This window comes from Miniopterus natalensis, chromosome 8 (assembly GCF_054644295.1).
Source record: "Miniopterus natalensis isolate mMinNat1 chromosome 8, mMinNat1.hap1, whole genome shotgun sequence".
NCBI classification, from domain to species: Eukaryota; Metazoa; Chordata; class Mammalia; order Chiroptera; family Miniopteridae; genus Miniopterus; species Miniopterus natalensis.
Window position 1 is genome coordinate 780346 of NC_142088.1, and position 16473 is coordinate 796818.

The 16473-nt window shown below is 62.8% G+C and overlaps 1 protein-coding gene across 1 annotated transcript; it reads left to right on the top strand.

Annotated features, from left to right (window-relative positions):
- The first annotated feature begins 71 nt into the window (after positions 1–71).
- LOC107530039 (ankyrin repeat and MYND domain-containing protein 1) lies at positions 72–16140 on the top strand. Its single transcript, XM_016203636.2, has 10 exons — positions 72–254; positions 1382–1522; positions 1940–2080; positions 3506–3613; positions 4060–4191; positions 4843–4956; positions 5256–5421; positions 8547–8625; positions 9159–9319; positions 15676–16140. The coding sequence occupies exons 1-10, from the start codon at positions 156–158 to the stop codon at positions 15798–15800; spliced, it is 1266 nt and encodes a 421-aa protein (XP_016059122.2). The 5' UTR covers positions 72–155; the 3' UTR covers positions 15801–16140.
- The last annotated feature ends 333 nt before the right edge of the window (positions 16141–16473 follow it).

Here is a 16473-nt window from a genome sequence, read left to right on the forward strand (position 1 = left end):
CACTCGCTGACACCGTGGCAGGGACTGGTTATTGCGTCCTGCGCCTCCTCCAGCCTGTGACACGTCACGCTGATCCTTCCAGACACAGAAACAGGTGGCTGACCATCCACCGCCTGCTGCACCGAGGCGCTGACCCCAACCTGTGCCGCGTGCCCATGCAGGTCCTGTTCTTCCCTGTGAAGGCCGGGGACGTGGACGGGGTGAAGCTGCTGCTCGAGAACGGTGCCAGGACAGACATCCAGTTCCCCCCCGAGGTAGGGCCCAAAAGGTAGGACGCCCGAGGTAGGGCCCTGAGGTCGGCCCCCCGAGTAGGGCCCCGAGCCAGAGCCACGGGTGTGGGGAGCAAGGCAGGGGGCAGACTGCAGCCGGCCACTCGGTGTGAGGTCAGAGCGCTGGGTTTTGACCCTCACTGGTACCCCGTTTTCCTGCTCTGGCTGCGCGGGCACCCTGCCCGCCTGCAGTCACTCAGGCCCTTATTTGTGTTTAGAGTGTAGATGGTACAGACAGGCTGGTGTTACTCAGCCGTTACTCTCAGGGGCAGGTGGGTCTCACCTTATGGGCCCCCTGGCCAGGCCGTTTCTTTCCTTCTCTCCTGAGAGTAAGGTAAAGTGATCAGGAGAACAGAGTCCACATGGGGCCCAGGACAGTTCGTCATAATTTTTTAAGTTCACTAATTGGATTCCACCTTTGAAACTGGCTAAGGTTGCAGCCTTTAAACTTGGCACAGACATACTCATTCATCCACCCACCCACCCACCATCCACCCACCTATCCATCCACCCACCCACCCATCCATCTATCCACCCATCCACCCACCCACCATCCACCCATCCACCCACCTGTCCATCCATCAACCCACCTATCCACCCATCCATCCACCCACCCATCTACCCACTCACCCAGTCACCCATCCATCCATCCATCCATCCGTCTACCCACCCATCCATCCCCAATCAAGAATTGGATATTTACATTCATCTTTCAAATGGAAGTTTTGCTTCATTAAAACACTTGAGTAGGCAGTATTACTGGCACCTGGAAGAGTAAGGACTGGCATCAGGAGCTACAGGCACCTGAAAAAGGGCCTGCCAGGGAGGACAGGCTTTTCCTGGAGGGAGGCAGGGACAGTCAGTCTAAAATGAAACCGGCACCAGGGCCTGCACCCTTGTCTGTGGCCCGGGCAGATGGAGCATTTTATGAATTGGAATGGACATGTCCGCGGTCCCTTGTTGTCCTGAGTGTCACACGGGGCTGGTGAGAAAGCACTGCTGTGCATGGGACTTTGGGACCGGCATGGGCTCCCGCCCTGGACAGGCCCCAGCACCGAGGGGAGTCTCTCACCCGGGAGCAGTGCCTCACCCCTCCTGCGTTTCCTCCGCAGCTGGGGGCCCTGACCCCCCTCCACATTGCAGCTGCCCTTCCCGGGGAGGAGGGAGTCAAGATCACGGAGCTGTTGCTCCACGCGATCACAGACGTGGACGCCAGGGCGACCGACCAGGACGATGTCTACAAAGCGAGCAAGGTGGGCTGCCTGCCACCCAGGAGGGGGGCGGTGGGGCCCAGGGCCCTCTGCTGACAGTGCTGTCCATTTAGTTCCAAATTTCACTTTCATTTCACTTGTCCTGACAAGATTGGTGGATGCTCTGTGGTCCCCAAACCAGCCTGGCTCTGCAGCAGTGTGCACACCGCTCACCCGAGTGACAGCGCCAGGGGAGGGCTTGGGGTGCACGTGCAGGATGCGTTGGAGAGGGTTTCTCGGGGTGCTGCCTCAGACCTGCAGTCCAGAGAGGTGGGCAGCCGGCTCCTCTGAGTGAGCATCTGTGTGTGAGCTCGCACCTGCAGAGGGCTCGTAGCCCCGCCTGGTCGGGCAGGTGGCAGGTCTCTGGGCACTTAGGGGAAAGGCTCAGGGCCAGGGCCTGAGCCCTCTGTCTGCCCACAGCTGGACCTGCTGCCTTCAAGCATGAAGCTCAACAACGAGACAGGCCCGCCGAGCATCTACTACAGCACATGCACGTCCGTCCCTGATGAGGGAGGCAGGACCCCTCTGCATGTGGCCTGTGAGCGGGAGGACAACCACAGGGTGAGCGGGGCCTTTGCGGGGCAGGTGGGAGCTGTGTGCATGTGTGTGTGCACACGTGTGTGCCCTGGGTGTGCACATGTGCATGTGTTTACATGAATGTGCACATGCATGTTCTGTGCTTGTGTACATGCACCTGCATGCACATAAGCATGTCTGTGTGAGTTGTACTATATGTGTCACAATGTGTGTACATGTGTGCACGTGTGTGCAAGTGCGTGGGTGTGTGCTTGGGAGGTGCATGTGCGAGTGTGTGTCTGTGTGTGTTGGGCAGGGCAGTGAGCCAGCAGCGATGGTGGGGGACGAGCTGCACTGAGGGGATCGACCTTGGGACGGCCCCCGGCCACCCTGCCTGAGCGGTTTTCAGAACGGGGTGGGTCACATCCACAGTGAGATGGGATACACTAGGTCAAAGCACAGCAGAGTGTCAGCAGGCCCTGCCCGTGACTTGTGTGTTGAAGCGCTGTGTGAGAGCACGTTTAAGGGACACGCGTCCACGCACACGCCTGCACACACGTGGGTCACGGTGTGGCTTCGCTTTCCCTGTGTGGGGCCTGCTCAAACATGTGGGCGTGGCCGGCCTGGGACGCCTGGGCTGGAACTGGCCTGTATACCTCAGTCGCCCTCTGACTCAGTTCCCCGGCGGGCTTGGGTCCTGCAGAGCCCAGGTGGTGGCCCCTCTGGCCCTGCAGCACCGCCTCCCGTGGGCCGTGGGATTAATTCCTCAGAAGAGGAAACCAAGTGGCAGAGGTGGGCCTGGGGGACCTGGGGGGCCAGGCCCGGGCTTTGCACACAGTGCTTTTCAACCCACACACCTGTGTCCTCTGTGCTGACTTGGGGTTTGGAAACGCTTTGGGGAAGCAAAATTAGGGGACAATAGAGGCAACATCATCATTAGGTCGAGGTCAGGCGGCTGGGGCAAAATACCAGGCCTGAGAGGCGGGGGCTGCAGCAGTCCAGCCATCACGTCTGCGTTCCAGTGGGGAGGAGGAGGGAGATTGGGGTTCCCCAGGGGGAAGGGCAGGAGGGTGCAATGACTCTCCCCATGCAAAACGTCTCCTTTCAGCGCTGGGCTCCTCCCCCCCGCTGTGTCCTGGTAGACCCTGAGCCCCAGCTACACCTGCTCCCGCCTGCTGTGACGGCCTTAGGGTCCTGACTCTCTCCTTCCTTGGAAAACAAGTTCTAAATCAATTCACCCATCACTCGTCCTTCCTGTTTTTCATTGGAAATAACAGATGGTTAGAAAACATCTTTGTTTGAGGATCCACCCACCCACCAGTCACCTGCCTAGAATTCAGACTCTGAGCTGGGCAAGGTGCTGGGTGGAGGAAACAGTTGGTTTCGGGACGTCTGGGTTAAGGATCCGAGCCAGGTCCTTCCGGGCCCGGGGCCTCTTTCACCTGCTGGCCTCTGCCTTTCCCCACCCAGTGCGCCAGGGACATCGTCCAGCTCCTCCTGTCCCACAGGGCGAACACCAGCCTGCTGTGGAGCGGCCACTCCCCGCTCTCCCTGTCCATCGCCAGCGGGAATGACCTGGTGAGCACGTTCTTACTCCTGGCTTTCCGGGTGGCACCTGAGCTGGCAGCTGGGGACACTACAGGGAACAATGGACCTGTGGCCCACTCCTGTCTGACCAGGCGGTCAGAGAGGCCCAGGTGCCCCAGGCAGAGGCAGACTGGTCCCAGGGGTGAGGGGCTGACAGGCCGAGCACTGGCCCATGTGGCCCAGCAGTGCCCCTGGGATGGCCAACAAGACTGGACAGTGTGCCAACAGAGTGCTGGCGGGGTGCCCGGGTGGAAGGAATGGCAGCCACCCCTCAAGGAGCCACCCTGTGCCCACCCCCAGCTGGCCCTGGAGCCTATGGGTGGGAGCCGTGGAGAGCGCCCGGGGTGGCCTCAGTGAGTCTAGCTGTGGCCTCGCTCCCAGACTCCCTGCAGCGGAGGGAGGGGCCTGGTGGTGCTGACAGGCCTGTCTGTGTCCAGGTTGTAAAGGAGCTGCTGTCCCATGGCGCTGACCCCAACCTGCTCCTGACCAAGGGCTTGGGCAGTGCCCTGTGTGTGGCCTGTGACATCTTCTACGAGCACTGGAGGAGCATGGACAGGAGGCTGGCCCTGGTGAGGCAGTGGGCGTGGGGGGTGGGCACACTGTCCAGTGGCACGGGGTCCTGAGCCTGAACGTGTGGGACCCCGGGTCTGGCCTCCTTCCCGGCAGGCGGGGCCTCACGGGGTCGTGCTCTGTGCCCTCCAAGCCTCGGTGCTCTAACGACTTGAGGATGGATGAGAGATTCTTGCCCTTGAAGGTTATAGATCTAAACTATGTGCAGAAGGCCCCTGGATTTCCTCGGGAAAGCTGTGGGCCGTGGTTTTGGTCTGGCTGCGGGATTCTAGATTTTTCTGTGTTGAGTGGGCATCAGCCAAGGATCCTAATCAAGGGAGTCAGGAGTGGCCTGGCCTGACTCCCCACAACAGCTGATGCAGTGACACCCCAACTTCTTGTCCGTGAGGTGGCGCATCTATCTTGTTGGTTTCTCTCTGTGCCCCTGGGAAAGGGGCCTCCCTGGGGAACGTAGGTGGCAGCCTGTCTGGGCAGTGCCTGCTCCCCTGCTGGGAGCCACAACCCTGGGCTGTCCTCCTGCCGGCCAGTGAGGTTGGCCAAAGGGCCTGGAAGCCGTGGGTGCCATTGGGGGCCTGGACACCCCAGTTCCAGATCCTGCCTCCTGGTGGCTGGAGGTCTACAAGCGCGTGACGGAGCCCCGTTCTCCGCAGATCGACCAGCTCATCAATTACGGGGCTGACATGCTGGCCCCAGTGACGCTCACGCAGGGGGACAAGGTGGCCGTGGGCACCGTCGTAGACTACGGGTATTTCAAGTTCTACCAGGTACGGCTTTGAGTCTCCTGCCGGTGACGGGGTGGAGCTGGGGCCTTTCGGGTCTCTTGGGCAAAGCTGGGCCAAAGGTCCCTCATGCCCCCCACCAAAGCGAGTCCCGGCCTTCGGGAAGAGAAGGCCCGGCCCCCGGGCGTGTCGTGGGCGCGTCACGGGCGCGGCTGCCTGGGCCTGGCTGTTGGGGTGCTCTCCCCGTTCATCCTCACAATGAGCGCCGAGGGCGGAGGTGTGCCCCCCCCGTGTGTGTCACCCCGGGGGGGCCGGTGCCCACGGTGACTGGCGCTGTGCCGCAGGACCGGAAGATCGCCCACTGCCCCTTCCACACGCTGATGCCGGCGGAGCGGGAGATCTTCCTGGCCCGGAAGCGGCTCCTGGAATACGTGGGCTTCCAGCTGCGCCGCGCCGTCCTGGCCAAGGAGGGCCAGTGGGACCCGAAGCTGCTGTACCTGAGCAAGAGAGGTGGGTGGCCGCGGGCACAGCCGGGGGAAGGGCTGGGCCAGGACGGGCCATGAGGGAGGCCTGTCCCGCCGCCGCCAGGGTTTTAACGGGTGAGGACAGCCGTCTTTCAGCAGCTGGTGCTGGGACAGCCCGTTATCCAAACACAAAGGAATGGAGTTTACCCCTCACGTCGCCTGTAAAAATTAGTTCAGTATGGATGAGCTTAAAGTATAAAACTCTTAGGAGAAAACTTCAGGGGTAAGTCTTCACATCCTAGGATTTGGCGATGGCTTCCTAGATGCGACACCAAAAATGAAAGAAAAAATAGATAAACTGGACGTCATTGAAATTAACACCTTTTTTTGCTTCAAGGACACTGCCAGGAAAATGAAAAAACAGCCTATGGGAGAATGTATAGGGTGCCCAAAAAATGTGCGCACAGTGTAGGCACAGTAATGATAAAGGCGGTGTTTATTAAGATACGTTTCACTTTCAAGGCTGAGCTATCAGTGTGCATACATTTTTCAGGGACACCCTGTAGTTGTCAATCCTACATTGCATAAGGAACTTGTATGTAGAATAACCTGTTACAATTCGATAATTGAATTCAATAATTGAATTAAAAAGCGGACAGAAAATGTGAATAGAAATTTGTCTGAGGGTGGAGAGAGGGTCCAGCGACCCCCAGATCGAGACTGAACAACAAGGCCAGCAGCTGCGTGGAATGCAAGTATCCTGGAGGGTCGAGTCCCTTCCAGGGACGGGATCGAGCCGAGGGGACGCCACAGTCCGCAGGCTGACCTCCGCGGCCGACAGCTGTCACAGTCAGTGCGGCCACACAGCTAAGGTGCTCATCGCTGAGCAGACGTGGGGACGGGCCCGAGATGCAGCTGCTTCCAGCTGACGCCAGCACCTCCGTGGACGTTTTCCCGGCGGCTGCGCTGCTCCAGGCGACGCTGACGGAAACCTCCGTGGCTGCGCAGTGCAAGCGCCCGGAGCACAGCTCCTCCGTGACCGCGAGGCCGCGCAGCGCTGGCTGAGCGTTAGGTCGGAGTTCACAGCAGGAAGACGCAGACAGAAAAGAAACCAGGCACAGAGATGGAGTTAGTCTTACTTACACCGGCCTCTACCTGGCTGTCTCTGAAGAGGCGTATAAATGGCCAACGAGCCCGTGGAAAGAGGCGCATGATTGGTCGTCAGGGAAGAACCAGTGAGGTGTCACCTCAGTGTGACGCTGTGATCAAAATGCAACAAGTGGCCCGGCCGGCGTGGCTCAGCGGTTGACATCGCCCCAGGTACCAGGAGATCGGGGTTCGATTCCCGGTCAGGGCACGTGCCCGGGTTGCGGGCTGGATCCCCAGTGGGGGGCCCGCAGGAGGCAGCCGATCAATGACTCTCATCACTGATGTTTCTCTCTCTCCCTCTCCCTTCCTCTCTCTGAAATCAATGAAAATAGTATGAAAATGTAACAAGTATAGAAGCAGGCGGAGAAGGCAGAGCCTCCCGCCCGCTGCTGGGGAGGGATGGCAGCCGTCGGCGGTTCCTCACATGCCAACCAGGGTCGCCACGTGATCCGGCAATTCCGCTCCCGTCCGCGTGCCCAAGAGAAATGACATGTCCCCCCAGCACCGTACACGGATGTCTGCGGCAGAGGCAAGTCGTGGCCGATGCGCACACGGAGTATTTCCACCCTCAGAGAGGAGTGAAGCCCTGACACTCACCACAGCGTGGATGGACCGTGAAACCCTGACGCTCAGAGAAAGCCGGTCACAGGGACCACGTATCTATGAAACGTCCAGAACGGGCAAAGCTGCAGACCAAGTGGAGAGGGGTCACCGGGGGCTGGGGGCCAGGGGTCAGGGGGTGGCGGCTGTCAGGACGGGGTGTCAGGACGTGGCGACTGTCAGGCCGGGGGTCAGGGCGTGGCGGCTGTCAGGGCCGGGGGTGACGGGGTGGCGGCTGTAAGGGCCGGGGGTCAGGACGTGGCGACTGTCAGGCTGGGGGTCAGAGCATGGTGGCTGTTGAGTTGGTCCGTTTTGGGGGGTGGGGATGCTCTGGAATTGATTGTGATGACGGTCGACACCCGCAAATGCACTAAAAGCCGCTGGACCGTGCACTTTATAGGGACTTAGGTGGGGGGTGAGCCACAGCTTCAGGACCCCTTGTATGTTCTTTTATTTTTAAATCCTCACCTGAGGATATTTTTTCATTGATTTTTCAACAGAGTGGGAGGGGGAGACGGGGCGGGGACATCGATTCGAGAGAGACACATCGATTGGTTGCCACCCAACTGGGGCTGGGGATCGAACCCCCAACCCTTCAGTCCCTGAGCCACACTGTACAGGGCCCTTGCGCGTTCTCTACGGTCACCTGTCCCAGAAGCATCCCTGGTGCCACACGGCCGTCCCAACGTTGCCCGGACGACAGGTGCCCTGTCAGCTGGCTTCCCGGGCCCGGGTCCTCCTCGCCACAGCGGCTCGAGCGGCGGCCTGTGTGCTGGTGGGGGGGGGGCGGGGGGGGCGGAAGGAGGGCTCCCACCTTCCTGCTCTCCTGGCCAGCAGGTGTTTCCTTGTGGGGTTCCTGTGTCTGAAGGGGTGGCGGGGAAGCAGGGGTTAGGTGGCCTTTCTGGGGGGATAAGGTGTGTCTAAGGCGAGGACAGTGAAGGGACACGGTGGACACTGTGGGTACTGTGGGGGACTCACTGCCCTCTGGTCACCCAGCCCACGTTGCACCCTCCCACAGTGGCTGGAGAGCAGAGCTGGGGTCCCCCTTCCAGAGGGGGCTTCACGCTGGGTGAGGCCAGAGAAACCTGGTGCTGCCCCAGAGCCTTTGATTGGCGTGACGAGGGGGCCACTGCGCTGGTGGACGGTGTAGGGGAACGGTGCCCTGGGGGCTGCAGAAGGCTGGGCAGGATGCAGGAGCAGAGGGAAGCCCCCCGGGGGCCATGGGCGGCCTGACCCCTCCAGGCCAGGCCCCACTCTGCCTCCTGGGACCCATCGCGGGATGTCAAGGGCCTGGGGTCCCCACCTGCCTCCCTGGAGTTCCAGGGTGGGCTCCCTGCAGGCAGCCCGGTGCGCCCTCCGCCCGTGGACACCCCAGCGCCACCAGGAGGGCGCACGGAGTCTGACGCGGGTCTCTGGGAACAGCACAGCTGATGCCCTGCCACAGGCTGAAGCAGAAGGGCCCCAGCCCATTCCGGGTGCAGCACTTGGAGGAGCTGGAGCAGTAAGTAGCTGGCAGGGCCCCACTTGCCGTGGGCACGGGCCAGGATGGGAGTGGCAGTGGGGGCTTCGGGGCACATTCGAGGAGCCGGGTGCTCTGTGTCTGGAGGGCAGCTGGGTGGTAGGCATGTGGCAGGTAGGTCGGCGGGGCTGCCCACCTGGTGGACAGTCGGGTTGATGAGGGGCAGGCGGGGCTGCCCACCTGGGTTCACTTTCCTGTTGAGGCAGAGGGGGAAGGTGTGTGCCCGCCGGGAGCTGCTCTTCCCACAAGACACAGAAACCCTCCCTGCCCGTGAGGTGGGTGGCACATGAGGGTCCCACTGGTCCCACTGCCCAGCCTTGTTAGAGCCCCCGGGGGGCGCCCTGGACACGGTGTTTATTTTCTGTTCTGACCGGCCTGGGCTGGACATCCCTGGATGGGACTTCAGGTCTCCATCCACACGCAGAAGACACAGGGAAGGTCGAGGAGCCCGGGTCGGCGGCACCGGGTGGGGGGGGAGGGCAGGCACTGCCTGATGGCCACGTGGCCCCTGGCAGGATTCCCTTCTTCAAGTTCTGCTCCCAGTGTGGCCGCTCGGTCGGGGTGCGCCTGCTGCCCTGCAGCCGCTGCTACGGGATCCTGACCTGCAGCAAGAGCTGCAAGACCAGAGCCTGGATGGACTTCCACGGCAGGGACTGCAGCACCCTGATGGCCCTCGGTGAGTCCCAGTGCCGCCGGCTGCTTCCAGAGCACAGGCCCTGGCCCGCGGGGTGGCCGGTGAGGGTCCCCAGCATCCCTGAGATCTCTGCAGGCAAAGCTAGTCTCCAGAGTCCCCAGACGGGCCTGTGCGCAGACAGGGAGGCTCTGAGCCAGCCTGGCCTTTCCCCGCTCACGGCGGATGCCATCCATGCCCGTGTGCCCAGGGCTGCGAGGCTCCCGCTTTGAAGAGCAATCAGCCGTGTATGTCACGTGTGAGCACAGAGCACAGCGGTGCCTGGGTCCGCACCCCAGGGCGCTCAGCCCAGGGCTGCTGTGGGGGAGCCGGCACCCGGAGCTGAAGCGCCGTTCCAGGTGGCGAGGCCAGGAGGGGGTGTGGGCTCGGGCGGGGCCTGCGCTCCTGCACCTGCCTGCGCCCCGCCTCCTTGGGGGTGCCCAGGCCCCTCACGGTCCTCCTCTCTGCCAGTTTCCAATCCAGGGACCCACCTGGAAGAGAGCCCGAGGGTGGAAGGATCTCAGTAGAGGAGTGTTCTCCGTGCCAGAGCCGGAGTCTCACCTGCGGGCACCTGCACCCGGGGCCACCTGGGCTGCCTGCGGCCCTAATGCGGGAAGTCTGCACCCGAGCGAGGGCTGTGGTGGCGTCTCCCTCCTGACCTCACAATAAAGTGGTCCCCGGGGCGTGTTTTTAACCCTGTCTGTGCTGCTCAGCCGTACACAGGCCAGCCCAGGGCTCCCGAGGGCGTCACCCGTCTCACCTCCGCGCGGACCTGGCGGCCTTCAGGCAGATGCGGGTCGGTGGGGCACAGGCTGGTGCTGGCAGGTGCTCCCCGGAGCCCGCGCCTCCGCGCTCCATCCCGGGCGGGTGTCTCCTGTTCCTCCCCAAGGCACCCGGGCATTGTCCGCGTGTGCCAGGCGTGTTAGGGGGTGACAGTGGGAGTGAAATCACCATGACCGAGGTGGAGCAGGGACGGGATGTGCCTGTGTGAGCCAGGATCATGGCATGAGGAGGGTGGGCCGTGGTTGGCGGGCTTGCTTTTGTGGGCGGGCGGGCGAGAGAGGGCAGCGGGAGTGAGGGCGGCCTGCCAGGGGCGGCAGGGGCCTTGCGGCTGAGAGCAGAGTGGTGGGGGCAGGTGGGACGGCTGGGCAAGGGGCAAAGGAGCCTGTGTGGGGACCCCGCCAGGCCGACCCCTTGCTGGTCCCAGCTGTCCTGCCTGCAGCTGTGGTTTTGCCTGGTTCCCTGGGTCTCTTGTCAAAGTCGGGGCTCCCCGTTGGGAACTTTGCTGGGGGCTGCTGGTGATGCTCCGGTAAGGGGGTGAGGAAGCCTCCTGGGAGAGGGGACAAGGCCCTGTAATGTGACCTTGGGCAGCCCCGTAATGTGACCTTGGGCAGCCCCGTAATGTGACCTTGGGCAGCCCTGTAATGTGACCGTGGCTGAGTGGCTCCTGGCTGGGGAGGGCCTTCCTGGTGAGGGGCTGGGTGAGCTCCAAGAAGGGGTGGGTGGCTCCCGCTACGTCCGCCAGCTCGTGAATTCTCGTTGTGCTAGTGAGCAGAGGCTGCTGCCGGAAGGCGCTCCCGTGTCCTGGGGCTGTTTGGGGGCGTCCCAGGAGCCCACGCCTTTGCCCTCCGCCCCAGGCTCCATCCCATGCAGGAGGAAGGAAAGATAAATGGCATTTACCCCGATACCTGGAACTTCCCACGGCTGACGCTGCTGTGTGTCCGCACAGACGCGCACATGCACCCACCCACGCTTGTGCGCACAGATACACGAGCACGCACACGTGTGCACCTGAAGGTGGAAGCGTAGTCTGTAGGCTTTAAGCCAGGGGTGGGGAACGTCCAGCCCGCGGGCTCTGTGTGGCTGCGAAATCACTGGGTCCGGCCCTGCCACGGCAAGCGCAGGCGGGCCTCGAAATTCAGTAAACCTCAGAGCTGCTCTCACAGCTAATCTTTAAGTTGATATTTTCCTGTGGCTCGCGAGTGATTTTATAAATATCCAAATGGCCCTTGGCAGAAACAAGGTCCCCCACCCCTGCTCCAAACTAAGCCTTGGGCACCTTTCTTTGCTATTAACTTTCCTGCAACGTGACTGTCCCTGGGGGCAATTTAGTTTTTGTGCAGCAGGGAGTGGTTGTCACCCTTTAAAAAGACAGTGTGACGACAGTGACAACCACCCTGACCCCCACGCAAGGACATGTGTCCCGAGCGTGTTCCTTCAGGGTCTCATCCCACGCACACGCACACACACGCATGCACGCACACACACGCACGCACACACACACATGCACGCGCACACGCGCACACACACCCATGCACACCCATGCACACTCACATGCACACGCACTCGCACACACGCACACATGCACACGCACACACACGCATGCACACACACACACGCAGTTCCTCAGCCCCGTGTGCACGCAGGTTTCTCGCCCCCACTTTCAATTAGAACAGTGGCCATTCTGTGGCCCCGACCTGCCCTCCCCACGCCGCCCACCTTCGGTCGCCTCACGTGCTTCTGCCCAGCGTTGCCAACGGTGTTTCCGTCGTGTTCATTCACCCGCGTGCCACGCTCGCCTTGGCCTGGGTTCCCCTTTGGCAGAGGTTAAACGCTCAGGTTTCAGGGGTCCCCCCCCCCATTTCACGGGCTCTCTGGGGGGGTCAGAGAACAAGGACATTTTCTGGGCCCCTGAGGGACCGGTGGACGCGTGCGGGCCCTCCCCCCACGCGGACTGAGTCAGTTTCCCGAGCCCGTGGGTCCGCGCCGCGTGGCTCTTCCTGACTCGCTGAGCCCCCGAAGCCCAGCACCCTCCCCAGTCCTCAGGCCTGGCACCTTCTCCCCCTCTGCTTGTTGCCTGAGGCTCTCTGATCCGTCCTGACCTCTGGGGCCTGGCTTGCTGGGAGCTGACCGCGGAAGCCGCCCCCACACGAGACCACCCGGGATGCACGCCTGGGGTTTCCGGTGTTCCCGCTTGGCCTGTGCTTGTGGAAGCGGCCTGGGGTTAACGTTTGTGTGAGGTGTGGGCACCGCCCAGCCGGGGCTGCTCTCAAGGTCCGGGTGGCGCAGGCCGCGCTCCTCTGGTTAACCGGCACCCGTGGGACCCATCTCCATAGCCTGTCCCCGTGAAGCGCACCTGCTGCCGTCCACAGTCGGACGGACGGTGCCTCGTCGGACCCGCCCCTCGTTCGTTTGGTTAGGGGACACGAGTTTCTAGTGGTGTTTCCCGGGTCGCGGTGCAGCGTCGCGCTGGGGTCCGGCGGTTTCCCTCCTGGAGGTTCGCTGTCCGCTGCTCTTGCCTCCCCACCTCACATCCGGTCCCTCGGGGAGTCCGCGCGGCCCCTCGTAAACCGGCCACTTCCAGAGCCCCTGCCGCCCCCTCCCCACCCTCCACTCTGTCCTGCGGCCACCCGGGCGCAGGGCTGCAGAGCCCAGCCCGCATTCCCCGTGTCCACCTGCAGACGTCCCGTCCAGGTCCTTGCTGCGCCCGCCCGCCTCCCCCACCCGTCACTCGATGCCCCTTGTGCCCGTACCTGCCTGGCGTGGAGGCTCCCTCCTCCCGCGCCCAGACGGAGGCCCCCGCTTGCTCTCCCCTCTGGGCACCCTTGTGCAGATGGGGTGTCCCAGCCCCTACGTTCGTGGCTCTTCCTTCGTCCCGCCGTGGCGCACTGGCTGGCGCTGTGCGGAGTCAGGTGACCACGACAGCAGGCTACCTTGTGGCTTTTGGGGAACGCTCGCCGCGACCCCCCTCTCAGAGGACACGGGGCACCCCGCCTTCCGATCGTTCCGGTGAAGTCACTCATCGGGCGTAAACCTTTAGCTTCCTCGCCCGGACTGTGCTCTGTCCTGTTCTCCTGTCTGCTCCGTCGGCGGGGAGGCTCCGTGTGTTTTCGCTCAAGGGGTGGCGCCCACACCTGTCTGGCCCACGGCCTCGTGCCCCTGGAAGGCTGGCTGGGCACAGGCCACACCCCCGCGCCATCCTCACCGCCGCTCTCCCCCAAACTTCCTGCTCCTCGAGGAACTGGGTCGCCCGTCTCCAGCATGTGTGGGAACTGACCGCTTGTCTCCACGCCCTCGGTGGTTCCCGTGGCGCCTTGTGGGCCTGCTCTGTGCCACGCTCTGGGCCAGCTGGCCCAGCCCCTCGAGGCCTGCACGGAAGAGTGGGGTGGGGTGGGGTGGGGTGGGTGGAAGGCAGGACTGCGGAGGTGTAGGGTTTTGCAGGGGGTCAGGCAGTGACTTCAGTGGAAGCTGGGGCTGCGGGGCTCAGGTGAGATGGGAGGCGGGTGGGGAGGGCAGGGTGGGAGATGGAGGGATCAGTCTGGAGGCCGCCCCTCCCTGCATCCCATGCTTGAGGGGTGGCCAGGTGAGGTCAGGGGGGAGCCTTGGGCAGAGAGGCCCAGGAAGCTGGGAGGGGAGGGAGAGGGTCAGCCGGGAGGAGGCCTGGGGAGCGGGAGAGGGCGTCGGTGTTGGGCTGGAATGTTGGTGATGGAGACAAATGGCCTGGAATTTGCCCGTATCAGGGTTCCGCCCAGAAGCCAGAGTTCTGTGCTCTCTGGAGGGCCGGGTGGTGAGGGTGGCCAGTTGGGTCCCAGGAAGTAGGCAGAAACCGTGGGGCAGGAGCTGAGGGTCTCCTTCCACGGAGCCGTGGGAGCCGAGCACCTGCCACCCGCCCCCTGCCCCGCCATGCTTCCGCTGGCCACGCTGTAGGCCGGCTGCGAGCCAGGCCCCCACCTCCGCAGGCCGAGGCCCTGGCTTAGCTTCCCCTTGTTTTGGGGGGGACAGCCAACACACAGGCTTCAGGCTCTACAAAACCAGGGTCCCATCTGGGGCAATACGGAAATTATAAAAACCAGCAAAATAACAGGACGACCCCTGAGCTCTCACCACCCTGGTGGACAGATGTCCACACCAACTGTCCGGCCTGGTGCTGGACAGACACAGTGGAACCACCCCCATCTCTCCCGTGGTTTTGCTCAGCTCGTCGGTGGTTCTGTTTCCCGCTGGACGGCCCCACACCCAACGTCCGAGTCTCCCATTTCCTTGGTGACAGGCGAGGCCGAGCGCTTCTCATCCGCTCCTCAGCCGCTGGCAGGCTCCTGTCTGTGACTCACCTGTGCGTGTGGCGTCTGCCCGTTTTTTCTATTGAACTTTTGGTCAACAGTAAGAGCTGCTTGTGTGTGGTGTGGCCGGCCAGGTCTCTGGTCTTCCTCAGGCTTGAATGCCAAGGTGCCGTGGTGACCCGTCGTGGTCACGTCCTTGTGGCCTGTGGCTCTGTGTCCCGAGGAAGTGGCTCCATCTGCCCATCACAGGTGCTCCGTCTTCCCCACGTTTTGAAGCGTCAGTTTCCACGTTTCGGTCCGTCTTTCATTGGAAGTGTGTTTTTAGTTGTAGTGTGCGGTAGGGACCCCGTTTCCTCCTTTCCCATGCGGATTGCCAGCAGCCTGGCCCCGTGTGAGTGCTCTCTCCCCCGCCCCAGGCCCTGGAGACGCCATTTCCACCGTGTCAGCCAGCGCGGCCCTGTCACCTGGGGTAGGGTTCAGGCTGCCACCCTGTCCTCTCCGGCCGGGGAGGGCTCAGTCCCACCTCCAGGTTCTGGCTGTCCCTGCGTATTCTGAGATCTTACTGGCTCGTTTCTCTGCCTCCCCAGGTCGGGTATGGAAATGGGTTTATGCTGGAAGCCAGGGGAGGGGAGGGTTGCTGTTCCTAGTTTCAGGCCACACAGAGGAGGTGGGGATGTTTAGCTTCTCCGAGGTTTCGCTTTGGGCCTGGGCCTGGGGGAGGGGACGAGGGCTGATGGGTCTCTGGGGACCTCATCCTGCGTTGCCCATCACCTGCCCTGGGCCCCACCTCCATCTCTGGTGGTCTTGACATGCCACCTGCCATCTGTCTTGGGTTCCCAACAGACAGACCGACCCCTGTTCTTGCCCTCCCATTACTCACAGGGACGGAGGATTGGGGGAATCGGCCCTCCGTCCCGGACAAGAGCTAGCGCTCTGACTGTAACATCAGTGCTGGACAGAGGCTGTCTCCAGGAGGAGGGATGTGGTCGCCTGGAGGAGCGGAGCATGCGTTGCTATGTGTGTGTGCATGTCTGTGTGCACCCACGGGTGCGTCTGGGTGTGTGCACAACTGCACAAGCACCGGCCCGTGCTGGCTGCTGCTGCTGGCTGCCCGCCCGTGTGGGTCGTCAGTACCTCTGTGGCCTCCCGGACTCCTGGGAGGAATGATGGGGACTGACGGGGGCAGGGCCTGGGAGCTCAGGGATGGTCCAGGACCTGGCCCGGTGGACAGGACCGAGACCTCCAAGGTGGGCTGTCCTGTGCCAAACACCCGCCTCACCTGTGCCCTCCCTTCCCCAACAGGGCGTCTGTATCTGCCCATGTTCAAGCAGCAGCCCCAGAAGCCCCCGAAGTCCGTGGACAAGTGCCAGAAGCCTAGGTGTCCGCGGTACCAGAAGAAAATGTGCTCCAGCTACAGCCAGGAATGAGCAGTGACCGCCAGCTGCCCGAGGCTGAGTGGGCCCCAGGCTGCCCCAGTGCCCAGGGAGGGAAGGAGCTGGGCACCAGGCACCCTGGGCTCTAAAAGGGGTGAGGCAGGCCGGAGGTGACTGCTCTGCAAGTATCCAGAGGCCCCACTGCACCCAGGCCAGCAGGAGCTGCAGTGCCTGGGGGACCCGTCTGTCCTGCGGGGGGCCCTGCCCCTCACACCCAGGGGGCCCGGCTCTTGGCTGGGCCCTCGGCACTCCAGGCCCCGAGAAGAGGCTTTGCTGAGTGTCTACCAGGCTGCTGGTGTGGGCCGTGGTGCCCAAATAAAGGGATCCCACAGCGGTTCCTGCGTCTGTGTCAGCTTCCAGCCTCCGGCCAAGGGGCCAGGCCTTGCATACAGCAGCACCCAAGGGGATGGGGGGTGAGGACAGGGCTGGCAGCTTTGTCCCAAGACCGTGCAGGACTCCGCTTGGAGTGGCAGGGTGGCTGGGGCAGGGGTCTCTCTGGTGAGAGATATGAAACATAGTGGGGCTCCAGGGCTGGACTGGACCATCAGAACATGCCACCAGGCCTGGCCTCAAGACAACACTGGTCCCCCAGCTCCGGCCTCCTGGGCATCTGAGGCTCCTTGGCAGGAACTGGAACCTTCCCAGGCATGTGGGAGGGCGTGTGGGT